This window comes from Alexandromys fortis, unplaced genomic scaffold (assembly GCF_014885135.2).
Source record: "Alexandromys fortis isolate MF-2015 unplaced genomic scaffold, M_Fortis_MF-2015_v1.1 scaffold_154, whole genome shotgun sequence".
Taxonomy (NCBI): domain Eukaryota; kingdom Metazoa; phylum Chordata; class Mammalia; order Rodentia; family Cricetidae; genus Alexandromys; species Alexandromys fortis.
Genome location: NW_026068040.1, coordinates 3,258,071 through 3,282,231, shown reverse-complemented (window position 1 = coordinate 3,282,231; position 24,161 = coordinate 3,258,071). Strand labels below are relative to the sequence as shown.

The 24,161-nt window shown below is 42.6% G+C and overlaps 1 protein-coding gene across 3 annotated transcripts in view; it reads left to right on the top strand.

The window, feature by feature from the left end:
• The window catches only part of Msrb3 (methionine sulfoxide reductase B3), a 120,911-nt gene that overhangs the window by 45,811 nt on the left and 50,939 nt on the right, over window positions 1-24,161 (top strand). For all 3 annotated transcript variants that reach the window (XM_050165509.1, XM_050165508.1, XM_050165510.1), the window contains 2 exons: window positions 1,447-1,555; window positions 3,160-3,237. In XM_050165509.1, the coding sequence (XP_050021466.1) occupies window positions 1,447-1,555; window positions 3,160-3,237 (187 nt within the window). The remainder of the gene's footprint in view (window positions 1-1,446; window positions 1,556-3,159; window positions 3,238-24,161) is intronic.

Genomic DNA, 24,161 nt, shown 5'->3' with positions numbered 1-24,161 from the left:
TTTAAAGAAGTCTAGAGGGAGGCTAACAGAAACTCACCAGTCTCAGGGCCCTGAGGTTTGGAGAAAAGCCTTGGTACATTCAGGCTGAACATACTAGCCAGGGAGACATTTCTGTCTTTGCCCTGGACAACAGTAGGGATTCTCACACCAGGATGAGCCCGTTGTTAACTGGGGTTCAGCGAGATGGGAGACCCTCAGCCCATTCTCAATGTGCCAGTTGCTCCTGGGGCCTCTTTCGAGAGACCAACAAAGGGCCAGGGAGGCCAGCAGAAGTGGAGTTTGGAGTTTGTATTCTGTTCGGCTCCAGTTTGCTCCTTCCCCACTCCCTGTTTGCTGGTGGAAAACCAGCCTTCTGTCTAGGCACCCCACGCCCCTCTGGAAGCTGACAACCCTTCTTCAACCCCACAATCAGGGAAACCGGTTAGGTAATCTTTGGGTTTAACTCAGTAATCTCATGTTCTACATGAGGCACCTTAGAAGTAAACGGTGGGACACATTCCCACTGCTGAATCAAAAGGAGTTGAAGTGAGTGCTCAGGCCACTAAGAAGGCTAACTTCAAGACACTACGCATAAATAGGAGTCCTCTGAACGTTTTATGGCGGTCTGCACACATTGAGATAAAAGCCACCCTTGGTTCTAGTCACATTCGAATCCTTTCATCATTCGGGTCTCCCATGGGTGACACCCTCCCAGCTGAGCTGCAGGACAGCATGAGCCTACTCTGAAACCACCCTGGCTCTTCCATTTGTCTGCCTTGTCTTTCCTCCTTCCTCTCTCCCTCTGGAATTCTTGAATCTCCCTTCTCCTGAAGTCTACTGGAAGTTTCTTGCTAACATGGTAAGATATGGTCTTTAGAAAAGCGTGCGTTTTGAAAGACTGCATAGAACCAGTATCTGACAGACTCAAAGAAAACAGCAATTCCTACTGTGGAAAAAAAAATACATATCTTTAGGGTCCTCAGGAAAATAAATAGGGTGGTGATTAAGTCATCTTGGATGACAATGGAATGGTGATGTCTACCAAATTACAAAATTATCGAATGGATCTTTAATACCATTATATGTACACACACACATACACACAGTGAACACTTACAAATACATGCATGATATTGAAGTTATCTTTTAAAAAGTGGTTTCACAGTATCAGGTGGTATAGAGGATGTCCGTTATCCTGGACACAAATGTCCAGTGAGTTTTTAGTTCCACACTGCAGAGACCTTGGCTCTGACACCTCGTTGCTACTCTAGAGGAGTCAGTTGGATCTCAAGGGGCATTCTTTTTGAACTTGGAGACCAGCTGCAGCTCAGGTAGGGTTTTGTAGTCTGTTAGGGACTGGTTTGGTCATGGACAAGTGACCGTAGAGGCTGCACTGTGGCAACCAGCCGAAGCAATTCTTTAGGATTCAGGCTAAAACGGCTCTTTCTCCCCATCCTCTCATTTCAGGGTCATGTCGGGATAAAAAGAACTGTAAGGTGGCCTTTTCCCAGGAGGAACTGAGGAAGCGGCTGACACCCCTGCAGTATCATGTCACTCAGGAGAAAGGAACTGAAAGGTAAGCATGCTTAATAAAAACCAGCGAGGCAAGAGCAGCGTGGCTCCCTCCTCCTTGGACTCTTCTTCTGGTTAGCTAAAGAATCCTAGACAAACCGACTAAGGCCAAGCCTGCAGATAGCTGTCTTTGAGGAGGTTGGAAATGGGACATTGTTTAGGAGAAGACCGAGTTTTATCTCTGCTTTTCTCCACTGAGTGAGCGTTCTATCTTTATAAAAGTCACGGAGCTTTTTGTTAAGGGCTCGTTTTTAGTTTGCAACAAAATGTGTGGCAGTGATAGCAATTTAGGGACTTTTTTTTTTTTTTGGAAGACACTACAGCGAGGAAACCCATGAGGGACTTGGAGCCACGCAATGATGCTGCCATTTGTGAAGGTGGCCATTGTCAGCATAGACATTTTGGCTGCAGAAGCAGGTAGCATGATTTAGTTCCTCTCCACCCCACTCCAATTTCTTTTTGAAGCACATGTGGAGAAAGTATTTATTGGCTCATTTGTGGTTGGAATGTCAAAAATTTTCAATAACTGCCCTCACATGGCTTTGGTCCTTGGAAGTTCGCCCTACATCCTGGAAGGAAAAAAAAAAAGAGTTTGTTCACTTCCAAGACTGTTTCTAGTGATTAAAGTCTCTCTCAGCTGACTCCAGCTAAAAAGTAACTTGCCAAGGCCCAATGATTTTGTTGTCTAATTTATACCATGGATCTTGGCACGAAACTGTAAATGTACCTGGGATCCAGATTTATTAATGATGTAACTTAGTGTTTTCATTCATGAGCTGAAAGAGCTCTTTCCCACACAGGGGATCCTTGTTAACAGGCAACGTGCTCTTCCTGTCATAGAACCTACTATTTTCTGAATCTCCTCGACGTGGAGTCTCTGACCAAGTGAGCCTGCATGCCCGGAGCCGGCGGTGGCCAGATTCTCAGTGCAGAAGACGTCTGCCCACCCTGTTGTGTGCACAGCTAGCAAAATGATTTAATGCACACAAACAACCAGAGATTAGGTCATTCTTAAAAATTCTGTTTATAAAAAAATTGGAGCTCATAAAGAGGGGGAAAGGATAATAAAATCAAGCTGCAGAGCACATAGAGTTTTTGTTGGGCGACCACAGCTGACTTGTATTAGCCGAATGACCTCCTCGCCTCTAAGATTGCTAACTTAGAAAAATATTCCCTTAAAGCTGCAATATTCTTTTTCAAACTGAAAAATAAGACTCCTTCCACTTGGGGACTTGGGACCTGCTACATTTTCTGGTCCCCTCTTGCACAGTGTGGAGTAGCAGAAACCTTATGTAATAATGTTCTTTATGGGGATCAAACAACAGGCTTTTTTTTTTTATTTGAAAAATATTCCAGGTATCACATACTAGGTGCTTGATATTTTTAATTTGCCTGTACTAGTTTGGAGTCGTTATATGCACATTTTACTATATATATTTGAAGTATATTAGTATGGTTCAGCTTTCCATATGTTTGGTCTGTTCTCATTTTAAGGCCAAAAACTCTGGAAAGATTTACTAGAGAAATGTATTTTAAACCAATGTGTTCTGTAAGAAGTAATACTAGCTTTGCTAATATCTTTTGATGATCTGTTTTTTTTTTTATCAGTGCCTTTGAAGGAGAATACACACACCACAAAGATCCTGGAATATACAAATGTGTTGTTTGTGGAACACCATTGTTCAAGTAAGTGGACTGAGAGCTGGTGGGCATGGCTGGATCACATGACTGCAGACTCCTTGTTGCTCATTTCCTGGGAATCTTTCTTTTGCTGAATTTGATTCCATCTTTCCCTATTATAAATATGTAATACATACGTATATGTATATATACTTGTGCGTGTCCACTCCCTGAAAACAAGAATAATTACAGACTTTTCTGGTTAATTCTCTATGACAGACTGGCTAATTTTGTAGTGTTTGGTCATTTAAAACATTCACCGTTAACTTTGTCCCACCTTGGTAACCATTGTCCTTAGCAGAAGTACAGAGGACATTTTTGTGAGCGGAGATCCATTCATGTATTTACTGATTTTTTTCTACCTTCAAGTGATACCTTTGAATCCATTTATGTCTTCATGTTAAAGTCTATTTGTACTCCCACGATGAAGACATACACGTCTGCTGTGCTTAAAGCAGACGTGAGGCATATGGCAGATTTTTATGTACGGGTAACAATATTGTAGACTTGAGGTTAACACTGTCTTTTCATTGGCCTAAGATCATCATTTTTAGATCCTAGCAGTTCACCGTCGTGCAGGCACCACACAGGCCTTTTGGCCAAGATAGTTAATTCTTGGTCTGGAAAGGATATTCTTACTCATCGAAGGATAATCTTGACCAAAGAAGTTTTAGCTGGGTGGGAAAATTCGGGAAGTCTGCTCTCTCCCCAAAGAGAAGGCTTTCTGAAGCATGAGCATCGTTTGTCTGACACAGGATGACGGACTCTCATAGAATGAATGAGTAAATAAAAATCTGACAGCTGTAGCATGCAAAACACACTTTAATTTGCTCCATATTTCTCCTTTAAGAGAAATATCATTTACAGATATTTCTGAAATAACAGGAAAATGGTAGTTTCCTTAAAATTTTTTAAGAGTTTTGAACTTTTCTCCAGTTGCACAAAACTTCTCACACGTTAGCGCTGGTTGACAATCTGTTCTGAATTCTTACAGAGTTTTTTTTTTTCATGTTAAAAAACCGACCCTTCAAATTGTCACCCGTTTCCTCTTAGAAAACACACATCCTCGATTTCAACACCCTTAGCTTATGTCACGATAGTTGACATAACACTTAAGATAGCTGCTGAGCCGTGCTAAACTGGTTAATACCCAAATGGTAAAAGCTGCCCACATCCCCTCTGCTTTTTGTTTAAGGTGCCCCACCTCTCCCCCAATCGTGTGATTTCACTGAAGGACTCTGTTGAAGGAAAACTTGCTGTTTTAAATAAGAAACAGAGCCACTGTAGAGGGCGGATTTAACCCTTGTGAGAGTTTGAATCACAAACCCTGAAAGCAAAACCCTTATCCAAACACAAGAGCTGGTGAGAGTCACGGTCACCGTTCACCGCGACACAGCGCCATGCCTTTGTGCACTGCTGTCAGCTCCCATTTCCCACATGCTCTGGGAAACAGCATTTGACTTCTCATTCATGCTTCTGCTGGTTTTCACTGTTCACTTGTCTCTTCTTGCTTTCCTGTCTGTTCTGAGAGAAAAGCATCCCCTGCCTTTCTTTGTTGGAGATGGAGTGGTTTATTGGCTTTGTGCAGCTGTCTTCATGTTCAGCACGTGTTCCCTGGGTCCCACGAAGACTTCAGGGGCCACAGGGAGTGGGCAGTTTTGAGGGAATTGATTTTCCCACCGTCCGTTTCTCTGGGCACATTTCTGAGACTCAGGGTCTGCAGCTTTCCCTCCCGTGTCTCTTCTGCCTACTGTCTTCTCACTTTACTTGGGGTGGTCCACCCTCCTTCCGGCCCAAGTCTGGCTGGAATTCATTGTCCCCAGTTGCGGTCTTCAGGCGTCAAGCGAAATGATAGCTCAAGGGTGTGTGTGACTTTTGAAGATGAGCTCCCTGAAGGAAAACAACAACAAAAAACCACACTAGTGTGAGGCAGTACTGCCAAACGCCTGCGAAGGTCGGCAGTCTCCCTTACTGTCTGTTTTGTATGTCTTCCTATCTGTGTATCCTTTTCCCTCCCCGGAGCTTAAATGGTAGCCATGAGAACATGTATCAGTGTGTTTATTCAAATGATAGAAAAATGAAAGTTTGGGGGACTTCATTATTTTAGAAAAAAGAAACAAGTCTGATTTGATTAATAGATATGTTGCTAAGGACGGGTTTGCAAATTAGTTCACGTGATTTATTTTTCCACTTATGTTTGATGAAAATATGTAGATCTGAGATTTTGACAGAAACACTGTAAGCATGTATACAGAATACAAAACAACTGGGAGTTCATCTTTTGCAGTTATTTACATTTCTGGAAAGTTATTTAAAAGTATAAGGGGAAAAATATCATCAGCAAGTCCAGGTATAAAATCCACATAGTTGTTTGAACAAGAATAGGGATTGGGATGAGGAGGTCTTTGCTAGTAAAAGTGAAAGGAAGTTAGAAAGGATACAGACATAGCAGGAATAGTGATCATGGATACAGACATCAGGGATGGTGACCATGGATACAGACAGCAGGGATGGTGACCATGGATGCAGACAGCAGGGATGGTGACCATGGATGCAGATAGCAGGGATGATGACCATGGATGCAGACAGCAGGGATGGTGACCATGGATGCAGACAGCAGGGATGGTGACCATGGATATGGACAGCAGGGATGGTGACCATGGATACGGACAGCAGGGATGGTGAAAATGAATACAGATGTAGCGGAATGGTAGTCATAACCTTTAGGGCAGAAACAGAAAGGCCTAGGAAGACCTTCCTCCTTGGTACTACTCCCACTTCCTTTCTCTGGAGTTGAGAAGGAGATGGCATGATTTCAGTGACTCTGTGGCAGAGAATGCATGGCTATACCACACTGGTGCAGTGTACTGGAAATAAGAGGTTGCACTGGACACTTGCCTCTTGGAATTCTCTGGAAAACTACCGTTTTGGGGGGTGGGGAAAGCTGTTGGCAGAATGGTGTCTCATGGAAGCAGTTGGGAATGTCGGGGAGCTGCTGGCTTTTCAGTACTGCTGCTGGAAGCACACTGAAAGCCCCTGGCACTGCAGGAGCCTGGCACCTGAGAGGCACTCTTGCTGCAACGGTTGAGATCTTGGTACTTGAGTTTGCTGGAGAGAAGGATGCAGGAGAAACTGTTTCCTATAGGAACCAGGTACTGGAGAAGCCATAAACACAGAGGGATCTTGTGTAGGAGAAACTGTATATATGGTAGGACCCTGACCCTGGAGCTGCCCATGTTCCAAAAGTTAGAAAGGGAGCAATTTCAATATTCTTTTTAGGGATCCCCTATCAAAAGCTTGAAAACCACTTGATACGCTAGATTCTCAAAAGGCAGTTGGCTTCTTACTTTAAATACCAAGTATAGAAAGCAATTGCTGAGTACGGGGTGAGCAAGTGTGTATTTGTGGTTTTTTGTTTGTTCGCTTTTGTTGTTGTTGTTTCTTTAGAAGGAAGGGAATGAGAGACGAAGAAAAGAACAGACTAACTAGGAATATTCTGATTTTAAAAAAAGTAGGGAGTCATAAGCGAAGTGCTGAATCTGGAAATGCCTAAATACTTCCCAAACTTTCATTTCCATTATCTGGTCCATACTTACAGTGTGTGCACAAGCCTTTCTTTAAAACTCCGTGTGTGTGTGTGTGTGTGTGTGTGTGTGTTAATGTATGTGAACGAGGGCACATGCCATTACTTGAGCATAGAGGTTGGAGGGCCATCTTGTGTGTTGGTCCTCATCCTCTATCTTGTTTGAGAGAGGTGTCCAGCTGTTCATTGCCATGCATACCAGACCAGCTGGCCTGTAAGTTTCTGAATTCTCCTGTCTTGTTGAAATACGAGCGGCAGGGCTGCGTCCCCAACACCCCGGCCGCTTGGCTAGCTCATGCCCGAAATAACAACACACAAACTGTATTCATTTAAAGAACTGCTTGGCCCATGAACTCTAGCCCTTACAGGCCAATTCTCGCACCTGGACTAGCCCATTTCTAATGATGTGTGTAAGCACCCCAAGGTGCGCTTACCGGGAAGATTCTAGCCTCCGTCCATCGTGGGTTTGAGCTTCATGCGTCTGCCTCAGAGCGCAGAGCTATTGCGTCTACCTGGGAGGGCTGAGCATGGCTTCTCTGCTCCAGAGCGCAGAGCTGTCGGGTCTCTCCGGAAGCAGAGCAGAGTCTGACCTCACTTCCTCTTCCACCCAGAATTCTATTCTGTTTACTCCTCCCATCTATGTTCTAAGCTATGAGGCCAAGCAGTTGGTTTATTATAATTAACCAATGACCTTCCTCCATCACTGTCTCTGCCCAAACTTCTTCTCACAGGGGCCCTGGGAGTACCAGCTTGCTCTATGGCATCTGGCTTTTTCTGTGGGTCCTGGGACTCTAAAGCCAGTCCTCCCACTTGGGTTGCACTGTACCCACTGAGATGCCTCACCAGCCCATATCTTCCTTTACATACGTTATATCCTCACAAAAATGTCTTTTTAGTTATTTTCACTTCATTTCCTTTTTTGAACAATATTCTGCTTTCTTGCTGCTTCCCGGGTCCAAGAATCTCATTCATGGCCTCTTAGACACCAAAGGTGTGATTTATCTCACAGTTCCTCTTTTCTTCACGTTCACAATTTTTACCAAGCTGGTCAATTTCTCATATGGTACTACCGACTTTCTGTTAGTAAATTTGCTGACAGAAGCAAGAATGTTCTCACCTCTGGTTATTTGAACTTTTAAAATTTCATAAAGTGAATTTATTGTACATCAGATAAACGAGAGAGAGAATTGGTAAAACAGACTTAGAAAGTAGTTTTGGCCATCTTTGTTGTGCTGTGACTGATACATTGCCACGTACTATGGAATAAATCAAATAACTTTACAAAGTATTTTTCTCACTATAGCCATGGTTTTGGTGGGATACTGTGAAAAAGTGGCAGGCAATTTTAAGTTGTTGCAGTGCTGCTGGTTGAAATGCTCTCATGTACTTGGGGGTTATGACTGTCAAGTCAGCAAGGGTTCCTGGGACAGGAGGCTAGCCGTGTTTTACTAGCGGGAGGGAAAGGAGAAAGGGGAGAAGGGGAGGGGCGAGGGAGAGGAGAAGAGGAGTGAACTTGACTTTTCTCTGGTGGAGGATCCTGACAGAGTATTATGTGGAAAGAGGAATTAGAGATAAGATTGAAGGTGTATGTTTTCAAGAAAATGGGGCCAATAGGAATGGAGAGATGGACTGTGTTGGGACCAATGGGAGATGCAGCTTTTAAAAGAAAAGACTTTTAACCTACTTGAAATCCTGTAGGGCCCACATCCTTTTCTTCATCACAGGCTTTGTGTCTTCCTTTCACAGTGAACATGGTCCTACAGCTCTGTTCCCTGCCATGTTCCTTCATCACTGCAGTTACTGCCTCCTTCCGAGTTATCTATGCTTGTGCATGGGTGTGTGTACATGTGCGTGCATGCACGTGTGTGTGTTTACTTTCCCTCTACTAAGTGAATTTTGCAATGGAAAGTCCATCTCCTAGTAATATTTTTTTTCTTAGCTCCAAGAACGTGATAATCACTAAATACCCATTGATCATCACATGCGCGTCTTACTACGATTGGATTGATTTTGGAGAAATTTTGAGCAAAGGGCTAGCATGATGAAAGATGGAGGTGAGCCATAACAACGAATAAAATGGATTTCAGGGAGTCGACAAGAGGATATAGGGTTGCAGTAGAGCCATTGGGACGCTTTTTCCAGGTTAGCTGACAAACTGCGGCATTATCTGTGTGCAGTCACCGCCTGGTACTCTTGTTTGTCTGTACACATAGTAGTCCTCCATTGAGCAGCTCACCTTGTAGTACAGGCGCATTACTGAGAATAACAATACTACGAAAATAATATCTAAGGCTTGCATAGCAGTTATTATGCTTGGCATGGACCTAAGTGTTTCATATGAAATTCTTCCAGCAACACATTTCATAGATAAGAGAACTAGGCAAGGAAAACCTATGAGGAACACAGTTAGCAGGTGAGTGTATTTTAAATAGTGATGCTCAATTTGGAAGGAAACAGAGGTTGAGGAATTATGTAATACAATGCTTTGTATTTTATCTTGGCTAATCAGACTGGTTATTTTAATCAACATCACTAGAACAAATGGCTCACCCACATCTCCGTTCTTTGTAAAGTCTTATTGTTGAAGCACTTGAAGACTTCAGCAGAAAATTGGAGATGATATCCATTTAGGACAAAGGGCGAGCTCTTGTGTGGCTGATTGCCAAGAAACGACTCTGTTTGAAAGACCCTTGGAGCCACCCAGGTAAGATGTACTGAATGCGCAAGAAGCCAGCAGCTGTCCAGCCCCAGACTGGCGAGGCCTGGGGCAAGGGAAGCATAGTATCTTCACCTATTGATTTCTTGTCTTACTTTTTCTCAAGTAACTAGCTATATTTCACATTTATCACTTAAATTTTTTTCTTGCTATATTTCTGAGAAGATTGATGTCAACTGGCATGAGTAATTCTAAGTGCCTTTTCTATATTTCCATCTTCATCAAGCAACCAGATAGGGACTGGCCAAAATCACAGGACATGTAGAATGCCTACCCGGATATGTGAGCTCAGGCCCATTCTCCCTAAAAGGGAAAAGTTAAGCCAAACAGGGTCAAAACTAAATACACAAACATGCCTAGTATATTCTACTGACTAAAATAATATTAAATGTAGGTGGCTTGCGTGAGTTTAAGGGCACACACCATCACAGCAGTCTAGAGGGGCCTGTGAAGTGCAAGCACGTAGAGCTCGTCAGAGTTAAATGCACGTCGGTAATGGTTAGCACTTTTCTAGAATTATATCCAATTTCCAGCAGAATTTTACGAAGAAGTCATCTTGAAGATAAGTTCATGTTGCCGCCAGAATGCTACCGTGGCTGCAATGGTCGAGACAGCAGGGGTAGTGCCGATGGGGGTAGAGGAAGCAAACTCTCAACAGAGGAGAACAATAGATAACCCTGTCCTTACCCACTTCATCCTCCCTGCCACACAGGCACAAAGTCATGCCAGGGGGCGAAAGGGTCATGTTGAACGTCTCCTGTGGGCGGAAGAATGCACAGGGGCGGCAGAGCTGAGCCGACTGTGTGTGGCGCTGGGCTAGAGTTCTCCTCATGAAAGAGCTTATGTTCAGAAAGAGCTGAAAAATGGCTTCAATTTTCTGGTGGCCTAGAATCAAATAATAGCAGGGGAGGGGGCTCGTGTGAAATACAGCGTGTGCACGCTCGGCAGCAGAGTTCTGCTCAAATGGTGGCAGTGCAGGGATGAAGCAGTGACTCCTCACACCCGCCTCTACTATTCACAGATGGACTTTCTTGGGTGACTGGGAAAGAAAGGGAGTAAAAGCCACCACTGATACCTGACCTTGAAGCCACTGTGGGTAGGGAGACCACATTATTCAGAGACTGAGAAAAACCATATTATAGAAACTATAAAAGTGTAGCAAGACATAATTCAGCGGGGGCGTGCTATAGAAACATAACCACAATTTTTAAAAGTTATATACATATACATACAAAAATGCTTGAAACTATAGTGTATACAAAATGCCAAGATCATGAAGGTGTGTTTGTTTGTGTGTGTGCGCACGCGTGTGCCCTGGTGAGAACATGTAGAAAGTCATTTGGCCTCATATTAACAAAAATCATAGTGTTAATTTCTACACGTAAGTCAAATTGACCTATATTTATCTCTGAAAATTACAGTGTTTAGGATAAATGGGAGAACAATGTGAATGCAGATTTATCTTGGATAAGCATGGACCAGACAATTAAAACTCATCATTCTGCCTTGTGGGCTTTGAAGTCAGATAGTTCGTGAAAACAATACCTGAGCTCCAGTAAGCACGTGTGAGATAACCACCCAAATGTCTGTTCTCTAAATATGTCCAGAGCATGATTTGGAAGCAGCATTCTTTTTTGTCCCAGCACAGATCTGCTGCAAAATCACAAACCAGTTATGTTAAAAAAAACCAGATTTTTCTCATCTTTCCCATTTGTAAAATGGTTGGACAATGGCATTTTTTTTCCTAACAGCATTATCGTATTAAATGCAGGAATTATGGAGATGATCTGTAAAAACATTAAGGTTTGTAAAAAAAAAAACATAACTTTTAAGTTCTTATGATAAACTGTAAGGAGCATACAAAACTAGAGTTCTCAAAATTAAGTCATGTAGTTTGGTTTGTGTTTCATTATTAGAACTTTTTTTTTGTGTTGTGTTGTCAGAAACACCAAAGGAGTAAAGCCTGATATTGAGTGTGTGCAGTTGAGTGTGTGCAGTTGAGTGTGTGCAGTTGATGTGGGGGCAGTTGATGTGGGGGCAGTTGATGTGGGGGCAATTATGCTGAGGTTGTAATAGCCTTAGGCCCATGGGAAATGACAAAGCCTTCCCCAGTGTAGGTTTAGAGAAATGGATGATACTTCCTTCCTGGTCCGAGTGTGGTTGTCTCTAGATAGTGTGTACCAAAAATGCCCTCCACAAGACCCCACCTAGACTTTGTTGCCAGAAGGTTGCTCCCCTGGAGAGACAGCTCCTACCTAGAGAAACTAAATTGTTTCGTTTTACACCATAAACCCTGCCTCCTGTTTACATGTGTATGATAATTCATACTTGTTCAGCTACATATAGGAACCCAACTCTCTGTTCAACTCTATAAATAAAGACATTGCACTTCCAGGGACCTGAGGTTTCTCTATCCAAGAGTCCAGACCTATCACACCCGGCTTCTTTGTGTATTTTCTTTTTAATTTTTTATTGAGAAAAAGAAAAAAAAAGTTTCTGCCTCCTCCCAGCCTCCCATTTCCCTCCGCCTCCTCCCACCCTTCTCCCCCTCCCTCTCCAGTCCAAAGAGCAGTCAGGGTTCCCTGCTCTGTGGAAAGTCCAAGGTACTCCCCCCTCCGTCCATATCTAGGAAGGTGAACATCCAAACTGGCTAGGCTCCCACAAAGCCAGAACATGAAGTAGGATCAAAACCCCGTGCCATTGTCCTTGGCTTCTCATCAGCCCTCATTGTTCGCCATGTTCAGAGAGTCGGTTTTCTCCCATGCTTTTTCAGTCACAGTCCAGCTGGCCTTGGTGAGCTCCCAATAGATCAGCCCCACTGTCTCAGTGGGTGGGTGCACCCCTCGTGGTCCTGACTTCCTTGCTCATGTTCTCCCTCCTTCTGCTCCTCATTGGGACCTTGGGAGCTCAGTCTTCCCTCTCTGCCACATCCAGATCAGCAGGGTTGTGCAATGACCTGATATTTTATTAAACAATGTTTGACCCAGTGATTCAGCTCATCCAAAAACTTTCAGTTTTTTATAAAAGATTAAAAAAACACTTCAATGTGGATTTTAAATTTCTTAAGTATTGTACTTAATAAAGGAATGACTGTAGGAAGACATTGTTCATTTCCAAATCTCTTCCCAATAACTCTGTCAACTTCTTGAGAGAGTATGCTATCATTGAGGAATTTTGTATTTTCCATTCCTATGGGTAAGGGCATTTGGGGTTCTGCATGTTCTAAGAATTTAACTATTTGTTAAATAGCATAATTAGTAGAATTAGCCAACTCATCTAGACACTAGTAGCAGAGACATATAAACACGTCTCTGTTGCAGGCATCTCCAACTGTTCTCTATTATCTCATTTCCCAGAGTGATTCTTTGAACCACAAGGCTCACATAACTTGCTTCCAGTAAATGCTTGCTTCCTTTATCAGTGGCACTGTTGACACCTGCAAGGGTGTGTTCCCACCACGGAGGGAAAATGACAGTACTGATGCTTGGCACATTCTTACAGGAAAGTGCTGAGCTGGGGAGAAAACAAACCAGGACTAGACATTTAAAGCTGTATTAAAAGAAAAATAAGAGCCAGCTTTTATTGTTAAAAATAATTGTAATGCACATTCATATCAAAATGCTAGAAAAATAACAAAGCACAAGAGGACTACAGAGAAACACACTGGGGTAAATGGCTGATCTTCTCTCAGGCGCTTGAGTGACAAAGACAGTCCCTGCAGAGACAGCTAGGCAGATGTATTGGAAGACAAGGGTCTTAGCTGCATCTCCTAACATAGGCAGTGTAGGGTGTTTAAAAGCTCCCTCTACTTCACTTTAGATGGCCACAGCATCTCCCTTCCCAGTCACAGCCAGCAAAAAAAATCTTTCTAGGCATCACCAAATAGTCCATAAAGGGCAAGATTATCTTCTGTTGAAAACAACTGATCTGGATGATCCACAAAATGATAGCTCAAGCTCTGGTGATATGGTGGTTTTTTTTTTTTTTTTTTTTTTNTTTTGTTTTTTTTTTTTTTTTTTTTTTTTTTTTTTTTTTTTTTTTTTTTTTTTTTTTTTTTGTAGTGAACATATTTCCAACATGGGCTGTATCAAGCTCACATGTGACACTATTGAATATGGAGCTGGGAAGTGATTTAGTAACACCATTTAGTAGTCAGGGTTCTCTCCCTCTCTTTCCCTCACACACATAGAGAAGGGTTCATATAGCCTGACTATGGCTGTCTCCCAACAGAAAGACCAAGGATTCAGCGATTGTTCAGTCCCTGGAGTTGTGGGGAAGTCTTCGAGAGCTTCCAGTTTTCCATCTTTGTTGGAATCCTGAAGAAGCAGGCTCTAACACCAGAGGAGGAGTGTCTTAGGAACAGGACAGATGAACTTGCTGGCAAGAATGAGAGCAAGCAGGAAAAATACCAAAGCTTTCGGACTGCTACCAGATGGTGTGGCCCAGATTCCAACTGGGTCTCCTGACCTCAGATTATCTGGATTTAGGGTGTGTCTCCTGACCTCAGATTATCTGGATTTAGGGTGTGTCTTCCCCCTCAAAAAAATCTAGCCCAGAAACCCCTCCCAGGTGTGCCCCGCTGCTTGAGAGTTAGGTAATTTGACAGCAAGATTAGCAGTCACAAACAATGAGTCATATTTCTGTTGGGGTTTCTATCTACATTGTAAATGACAAACACAAAAAGTTAATTGCTTGGGAAATGATGAATTGTGTTTCCTTTGAAAATACAGTTTGTTGGACAGTAGGTTTATCTAGCTAATTTTTGATATTGGTTCTATTTGATAACAGGCTATGAACATTGTGAAAACATCCATTACCAGTTGGCTCTCTTAATGTTTAGGATACTATTGGAATGGACATAAACCGATTGTTGAGGGGGGTACAGTAGATGCCTGGGAGGAAAATAGGGGTGGATATGATCATATTCCCTTGTATGCACATATGAAATTCTTAAGGATAAAGAAAAATCATTAAAATATAACCCCCCCTAACAAAACACAAAAAGAAAAACAGCAGTAGAAGTGTTTTTCGCTTCTACTGAAATCTGAAAATCCAATTGTAAGGAAGCAGAAGTGCTTTTCCCCACTCCCCAGTTCTATTTTACTACATATGACAACATATTCATATTGTTCTGCCATAACATGAGGGCCTGGGGCAAACCCAGCTCCAACATGCTTCTCTTTTGTCTTTCTGCTACTGCGCTCTCGGCAACACACAAAACAGACTGTTTCTATGAGCAGATAGACGTGTGTGAGGTTTTCTCCACACGTCAAACAAGCAGTTCCCCAGTGGTTGGCAGCTGGGGCTACAGGGTTCAATTCAGTTCTGGCATTGTGTACCTGGAGGTAGCATCAGACCACACAGCCTGGAGGCTCCTGCCATACTATTGCCCCTCCTTCTAGATACATCAGCTGCAGCTTCTAGGTAGTGCAACACTTTCTGACCAAAAAAGTGAAGATAAAAGTAAGCTAGGGTTTGTGTGACTCAGTTGATTTGGTGGAGTGGCTCACAGAGCCTAGAAGACCACCTGCCTTACCTAAACTTGTTTGCTTTAAGTCTTATGGAGTGTTTTAGTGAACTACCAGATAGACTAACTGCCCAGCACAACCCGTGGAGACGCCATAGTTTTTTGTGCTCCCCAGGCACATCCTTCAGGAACCCTCCACATGCTAAGCTGTTTAAAAGGTCTTCATTCCCAGTCCTTTGGGGGATTTTGTGGAATCCTCATGTAGTCACGTTTGAATAAATCACTGGTTATTGGTGGTCAAGGTACCTTTCAGCTCCTTTCTCCTCTCTGAAGATTGGGGAAATAGGAGTTAATGTCCTAAACCTTTATCATATCTTGGGGGCAACCAAGGACTTGTATGTTGTGGGTCTCTTGGACAGCCCAAAGCAACAGTTCTAAAGAGGGCTTCTCATGTCTACCAATGGAATATTGGTAGATGGTCTTTGGCTCTTGAAGGGAGCTTGTCAGCCTAGATGAGAAACTTCATTTAAACTCTATATGCATATTATAATAGACTTATGTGTATTATAAGGCTTTCCTTAGGTAAACAGCAGAATTTTCAGACATTCTTACCATTATTTTATCCTCCTGCTTCTGCATCTGCCTCTCTTCATCCTCCCTAGTGAGACTCCTGTTGTTTCCATTTCCCTGGTCAGATAACTTGGCCTGCCATTTTCTTCTTTTGCCCCACCCCTGCCCAGGCAACAGTCCCTTTTTGCTTTTCTGGCTTCTGCAGTTGCTCCAGAATCTGCACTCATGTCTGAAGACTTAGTGCTAGAGTGTCTGGTGTGAAATCATGCAATGTTTGTCCTTCTGGGTCTGGGTTATCTTTTCTAGTCCATCCACTTACTGCAGAGTTCATGGTTTCATTTTCTTCTTTACATCCGAGTAGTTTCCCACAGTGTATGCGAACCACACCGTCATTATCTGTTTATTATTTGAAGGACATTTAGGTCACTTCCATTTCCTAGCTATTTTGAATACACTTGGCTGAGCAAGAATCTGTGGTGTAGGACCTAGCATTTTGGGTAGATGTCAAGGGATGGTATAGCTGGGTCAAATGGGAGATTGGGGTTTGTTTTTTAGCTTTCTGAGAATTCTCCACACTGGTCCCTGTGTTGGTCAGACCAGCAATGAGGGAGAGCTCCCTTGTCCTTACCCCCCCTCCCCAGAGCTTGATGCTGATGTTTGCTGTCTGACTAGGCTAAGATGAAATCGCAAAATTGTTTTGATTTGCATTTCCCTAATTTCTAGGGACAACGAACATATTTTTTAGATATCTCTTAACCATTTTTTTCTTTTGAGAAGTCTCTGTTCAGATCCCAGGCTCAGTTTTCAAATGGGTCATTTGCTTATTTTTTTTCTTTTATGCCTTGCCTTTTGAATTCTTTATATATTCTGGATTTGAATCTTCCGTTAGATGTATAGCTGGAAAGGATCCTCTCCCATTCTGTGGACTTCCTCTTCACCCAGTTGATTGTTTCGTTAGGTGTATGTGGAAACTTTTTCATTTTATGAAGCCCCACTTGTCCATTGTTGGTCTTAACTCTTGAGCAACTGGAGTCCTGTTTGGAAAGGGCCTTCCTACCCCTCTCCTGTTTCGAGCAGTCTCGGTGTTTCTGATTTCACATCTACGTCTCTGATCCATCGGAGTCAGTTTTGTGCAAGGTGATAGATAATGGGTGCTGTTTCATTTTTCTGCATGTGGACATCCAGTTTTCCCAGCACCTGCTTTTCAAGATGCTTTCTTTTCTCCAGATCATGCTTTTGTCATCTTTGCCAAATATTCAGTGGCTTAACGTACGTCTGCTCATGCCTGGGTTTTCAGTTCTGTTCTGCTGGCCTACAAGGCTGTTTTCGTGCTAGTCTAGAGTTTTTATTATTATGGCTCTGTCATATAGCTTAAGATTTGGGATGGTAATTCCCCCATTGTTGTTTATTGTTTCTGGAGGTTTTCTAGTGGAATTTTAAAGCTTAGGATCATGTTACCTGCAGTAAGGATGGATAGTTCAACTTCTTCCCCTATCTGTAGTCCTTTAATCTCCCCCCCTCTTGCTTTACTGCTCCGGCTAGTGCTGAGAGCACAGTATTAAAAACTATCCGGAGTAATGCACACCCCTGTCTCATTCCTGATGTTAGTGGGATTGCTACAGGCTTTTCTCCCCTTGGCTGTGGATTTCTCATTGATAGCTTTTATTATGTTAAGGTCTGTTCCCGCTAGCCTTACATTCCTTAGGACTTTACCGAGAATGCATGTTGGAGTTTGTCAAATCATGTACATTCGTGTGATTTAAGACATTTATTGACTTACGTATATATTGTGCTATCTCTGCATTTTATAGATAGAGCCAATTTTGTCATGGTGGAAAATCTTTTTGATGTATAACTGTATTCTGTTTGCAAATGTTTTATTGGGAATTTTTGAGTTTATGTTCATCAGGGATACTGGCATTTCTTTTTCTGTTGTATCTTGGTTTTGGTATTAGAATGGTATTGGCTTTGTGGAAGGAGTTTAGGAGTGTTCTTTCTGTTTCTATTTTTTGGAATTGTTTAAGAAGGATTGGCTGTAGGTCTTCTATAAAAGTCTGTCTGGCCCTGGACTTTTTTTTTTTGGAAATGTGAGAGATTTTTCATTATCATTTTAGTTTCCTCATTTGTTAGGGGTGTGTTTATGTTGTTGACTATCTGAGTTTAATGATGGTAGTTCGATTGTATTTAGAAATTCATCCATTTCTGTTGGAGTTTCCAGCTTAATGTAGTACAAAGTTTTGTTTGTTTGTTTATTTTTTAATATTTCCATATAGTATCCTGAATTTTTTTGGTGTCTGCTGTAACATTTCCATATTCATTGCTGATTCTGTTCATTTGTGTCTTCCTTTTCTTCCTTTTGGTTAATTGGGCCAAGGGCCTGTCTATCTGGTTAATCTTAAAGAACCAGATTCTTGCTTCATTGATTCTTTGTATTGTTTTCTTTGTTTCTATTTCATTGATTTTCTGCTCTGACTTTTATTATTTATTGCCATTGACTGGGTTATGGTTTGGTTCCCAGACTTACAAATTTTTGAGCTGCATTATTAAGTCATTTATTTGTGCTATTTTTTTGTTGTTTTCAAGACAGGTTTTCTCTGTGTAACAGCCCTGGTTGTCCTCACACTAGTGATTATTTTTGAGTGTAGGCACTTAGAGCTAGAAATCTCCCCATAGGACTGCTTTTACCAGGGGTTTCATTGTATTGTGTTTTCAGTTACATTTAGTTTCAGGAATTGTTTTAAAATGTTCTTTATGGATTCCTTCTTTGACCATTCATCATTCAGTATGAGTTGCTTAATCTCCATAAGTTTGTGTATTTGCCAGAGATTTTTCTTGTTAATTTTAAGCTTTAATGTGTTGTGGTCACATAGGATACAATGAGTTACTTCAATCTTTTAGAGTTTATAAAGATTTGTCTTATGTCCCCAGGTACGGTCTCTTTTATAAAAGCTTTGGTGTGCCGCTGAGTAGAATGTGTATTCTTTGGTGTTCAGTTGGAGTATTCTGTAGGTATCTGTCAAGTTCATTTGATGTATGGTGTTACTTGGTTCTGGTGTTTCTCGGGTTTTGGTCCAGATGATGTCCTTTGGAGATAAGTGGGGTGGATGTTAATCTATGTTCTATGTCTTTCATCCAATAGGACAGTCTTATGAGACTGGGTGCCCTGATTTTGGTGCACCTATATTTAGGATAGTGATGTCTTCTTGGCTAGCTATTCCATTTGAATAAAATGTTCCTCTTTCTCTCTTCTGATTAGTTTTAATTTGAAATCTATTTGGCCAGATGTTAGGATAATGACACCTGCTTGCTTCCTGGCCCCATTCGTTTGGGGTATTTTTGTCCATCCTTTTACTCTAAGGTGGTACCCTGGTTTAAAGCTCAAATCTGTTTCTTGTAGACAACAGATGGAAGGGTTTTGTTTCTTGATCCAGTCAGTCAGCCTGTGCTTTTGAACAGGATGGTGAGGCCATTGATACTTAAAGTTTTTATTGAAATGTGTGTGTTAATTGTAATCATTATATGGTTGATTTTTAGTATTGTCTGTGTTCTCATTGGTATTATGTGTTTTAATACTGATAGCTTTGTGTTTCCTTCTACAATCTGTCTGCTATGCTCAATCCTCTATTCAACCTGAAATAATGCTTCTTGTATTTTCTTTACATTTGGTTTTTTGGGTATAACTTTTAAAGGTTGTTTATATTGTGGAAAGTTTTTATTTTTCCTTCCATTACTGTGTAAAGGTTTGCTGGGTAAATTATCCAGGCGGGCTTGGAATACATTGCTCCAGGTTCTTCTGGATCAGCTGCTATTTTGACAAATTTTCCTTGACATGTGACGCGTGGTTGTTGTTTTGTTTTTTCCTCTTGCAGCTTTTCAGTGCACTTTCTTTGTCGTTATTGCTTTAGCTATGATATGCCGTGGAAATTTTCTTTTCTGGTCTTATCTATTTGGTGTTCTGTGTGCTTCTTACACCTTTATGGATGCATCTTTCCATAGTTTAGGCAAGTTTGTTTCTTGATCTTGTTGGATATTTGATCTATGCCATTGACTTAGGATTCTTCTCCCTCATCTATGCCTATAACTTGAAGGTTTGGTTTTTCCATGGTGTCCTCCATCTCCTTTATGTTTCTTCCCCTTCCCCCTTATGTGTGTGTGTGTGTGTGTGTGCTTGTGCATGGGTGCACACTTGCACATGTAGGCCAGAGGTCAACTTTGAGTGTCATTATTCAGGTAGCACCCTCTTTATTTTGTGAGACAGGGACTGTCTCGGGTTCACTGAGTATTGGACCTTGCTTGCTGGCCGGCAGGTTCAAGAGATCTGCCTGTTTCTGCCTTCCCAGTTACAAGCATGAATCACCATGCCCAACTATTTTATGTGGCTTCCAGGAATCAAACACAGGCCCTCATGCTTGCAGGCTGTACACGTTACCGACGGGCTATGCCCCTGCTCCCCCCTTTTTTATTTAGTCAGCTCAATTTCCTGGCTGAATTTCTTACTCTTATTAATACCATCCATTGTTTTCCTGATTTCACTAAATTGTCTAATGATTTTTTTTATGTCTCGCTGAGTTTCCTGAAGATCATCATTTTGAATCCTTCTCAGGCACTGAGCAGACTTTTTTGCTCTTCAGGGTTTGGAGAGCTGTGTTTCTTGAATGCATCATTAGTGGGAGATCTGATTTGAGTGCTATCAATGGCGATTTAACACATGCTGCAAAAGCACTCAGCAGGGGATCAAAATAGCTGTCAACACCTGTGAGATTGGCAACAGAGCTCTTAGTAATGACTAATTAGATGTTCAACACCTTGTATGGGAGGGAAGATAACGAATGCAGTTCAGGTAGACTTGAGTTATAACCAAGAATGCAGTTTAGGTAGACTTGAGGTTATAACCAAGAATGCAGTTCAGGTAGACTTGAGTTATAACCAAGAATGCAGTTCAGGTAGACTTGAGTTATAACCAAGAATGCAGTTTAGGTAGACTTGAGGTTATAACCAAGAATGCAGTGATGTGGGAGTGTCATATATCAATCTGTTGATTTCATTGGTTAAGTTATAATAAACCAGCTGCTTGGCCTCATGGCTGGAACATAGATGGGAGGAGTAAACAGAATAGAATTCTGGGCGGAAGAGGAAGTGAGGTCAGACTCTGCTCTGCTCCCAGAGAGACCCGACAGCTCTGCTGGAGCAGAGACGCCATGCTCAGCTCTCCCAGGCAGCTGCAACCCACGATGGACTTAGGCTAGAATCTCTCCGGTAAGCGCACCTTGGGGTGCTTACACGCATCATTAGAAATGGGCTAGTCCAGGTGCGAGAATTAGCCTATAAGGGCTAGAGTATGGGCCAAGCAGTTCTTTAAATGAATACAGTTTGTGTGTTGTTATTTCGGGCATGAGCTAGCCAAGCGGCCGGGGTGTTGGGGACGCAGCCCCGCCGCCGCTCCTATTTCAACAATGCAGTTTAAGTAGACTTGAGTTATAACCAAGAATGCAGTTTAAGTAGACTTGAGTTATAACCAAGAATGCAGGTCTGTATAGCAGTGTCTGTGCAAATGGGTTCTCTTAGTTTTGCACAACTCTAGGTCAATGAAATATTAATTTGCGTTCTGTGCAAACAAAAAAGTGCCTTCTATGTAGGGATAAATTGTTTACTGAGAAACCTAAACTAACAGAAATTAAATGAGTACCTACCTATAACACACACACACACACACACACACACACACACATGTTCAGGGCAGAATACCGCGAGAAATGGTTTCAGAATCCTTTGGCTGCAGAATCAGTCTCTCAATTGAAAAAAACCTATTTTGAGGCTAATATTCTGGTACTGTGACCTGTGAGATGATGGGGTAGACATGGATGTGTAAATCTAGAACAAAGAGTATGCCAGCAGCATTGGGATCCCAGAAAGTGAGGAACGACTGGAACTATGGGAGGACGGGGACCACTGACCTGGTGAGTCGGTACTGGAAACATACTTCAGTACGAGGACTACCATGTTGGGGTATGCTCTGACTTCCAAGCCCCAAACCTGAGTGGAGGATTATCTCAGAAACCACAGCGGTCATGACTGGGTCAAGAGAGCTAAGGAAGGAGTGGGTAAGACCCATCCCCTACAGCAGTAAGGAAGATGGGCTCAGGGAAATGCTTTGCTTTTTTTTTTAATGAAGAAAATGGTAGACGTGGAGACATTGACGGAGCTAAAGATGAGGGAAAGAGGACTGAGGGTCCTGGGATAAACTTTGGAAGGAAGGTTGGGCTTTCTCCCGGGAACAGCCTCTTCTAAGGTTAGTAGCTGTCCATACCCAGGGTGAGTTTCAGCTTGTTTAGTTCTCTACGTCAGCTGGCGTTCCTACCGTGTAGAGCTGTACTTGGAACCCGCAGCTCTTACAGACATTGCCGCTGTTTCCCCTGCTCCATACACCAGGGACTGAGTAGACACAGCCACTTTGGGCCACTAACTGCTTCATCCATCCTGTATGCTATGATCATGCGTCAGTGGGAAGGGGCGGGCTCCTCCTGTGGCTCATGTTTTATGTTTACTAGCTGGCATGGCATGCAAAACAAAAACTTAAAAATCCGTGGATTGCTTTGGGTTTCGGTGGCATCCAGTTGCACGGGTTCTGCTGTAAGGAAAATTGGCATTATACAGCTAGGGATTTGCACGTTTAACTTCCGTGCATTTAGTTAAGTGTATAGTGTTAATGGCAGTCCCATGACTCATAGTCTGCATAACTATAAATTAGCACTGCTGCCTCTGGTGTGCCTTTTTTGAGAATGTTCTGAAAGACCACCCAGAGTGTGGAATTTACGTAGACTGTGAAGACTCGTTCAAGCTGAGACACCACTCACCACCGACTGACCAGTTACACCTGCCTCCTTCAGTATGAGCCCGCCACCCGTTTGCTCTTCGAGGAGGCTCAAGCCATTGATCTTAAACTATAAAGGGCTTTTACGGGTTGAATTATGGCAACTTTATAGAAGGCCTCCTCTTTCAAATAGAGTGCTTTGTACATAGTAAGCACTCCATAAATGCTCTCAGCTATGACTTAATGCAGGCTTCGACCTTCCAGTGAACTTCTCTGCCTGGCTTCCAGATTGGCGGGAAGGCTTCTGGGTATGTGTCTTTCATATGTCTTTCTGCTCGGGGCTTTGATGGAGTATAACTTTACTGACGACATGAAACTTGTCTATTTATTGACAAGTCATTTTAGGTGGTCTGCTGACCAGTCCAAATCCTTGCAACCCAAGGTGTCATTGTTTGACTCTTGTTCACAGAGATAAGAGCTATACAATAAAACAGTAGTTTTAATAAGTTCACTAAGAAAGTGGTGAATGAATACACACACACACACACACACACGGGTCTGGGGCTTTTCCAACAGATTTCTCCTTGCTTGCTGTTTAGTTCAGCGCTTCCCACAAAGATAACTTTATTACAGTGATATGGAAAATATTTTCCACGTGAAATTTCATACAGTGTGTAGGGACCTTCTTTAATTCCCCAATTGGGCAAAAAAGTTACTTTGAAAATTAGTAAAATAAACAAGTCGGAATACTTAGGAAGGCGAGAAACTTTGCGAGTGTAAACTGGAGAGGTTTTCTTCATGTTAAAGGAATGCCGGCTCAGTTAGCAGGTCCCAGGATTACTTGGAGAACTTACAGACATGCGTTTTCAAACTCCACTTTGCTTTTCAAAAGCTCAATGTGATCTGGAGAACTTCTCATGACTTCTGGAGTCAGTGGCACAGGGCTTCAGAACTGGAGGTCCAGTGTGGCAGGCCAGGTCTTAGGGTGATGGTGAAGACACCCGCCACCTCCTCGTTTCACTCCCTGTAGTCTTGTCTAGAGGCCAGTCTTCCAATCTTGGTAGTGCTGTGGAGATGAAGCTCTCAAATCCCAGTGCAGAAGCCAGGAATGTGCAGAATCTGCTAGGGAAAGCTGCAGGCTTCCCGAGGGGCCCTGTGGGGCAAGGCTACCCTAACCCACTAGCACTCAAACGATGCTGCCAAGAATTGTGGGTGCTGAACATGGAGCTACGGAGTTTAGCGTTTTCCCCATTGGGTTTCAGTCTTATTTTGGTCCAGAGATTCCTTGCTATGCCCTATTCCTCCCTTTTGTGGTAGGAACGTGCCAATGTAGGTTAGGAATATGTAACTTTAAATATTATTTTACAGGGACTCACAGCATGTGTTTGCCTGCGGTTTCAGAAAGACAATGGGCTCTGGGGCTGTGAAACTGTTAGGACGGTTAAAACTGGAAGCTGGACAGCATGCACTTTGTATTATGAGGTGTTTTCTGGGGATCGAGGCAGAATGCTATATTTAAATATTCAGTGTCCTCTGTGGGGCCGTGTGTTTGAGCACTTGGTCTCCAGTTGGTCGTGTGGTCTGAGAACCTTGTGGGAATTTGAGAGGTGGGACCTACCTGACTATTGTAGGTCTCTGGGGATAGGCTAAACCTGTGTCCAGCTCAAACTGTCTGCTTCCTGATTGGCTAAGTTGTGGGCAGTCTTGTTGAGGGACAAAGTGACCTCGGCCTCTGTTATGGACGTTCCTCCTGACGGGTGAGCCGAAGTGATTCTTCCCTCTC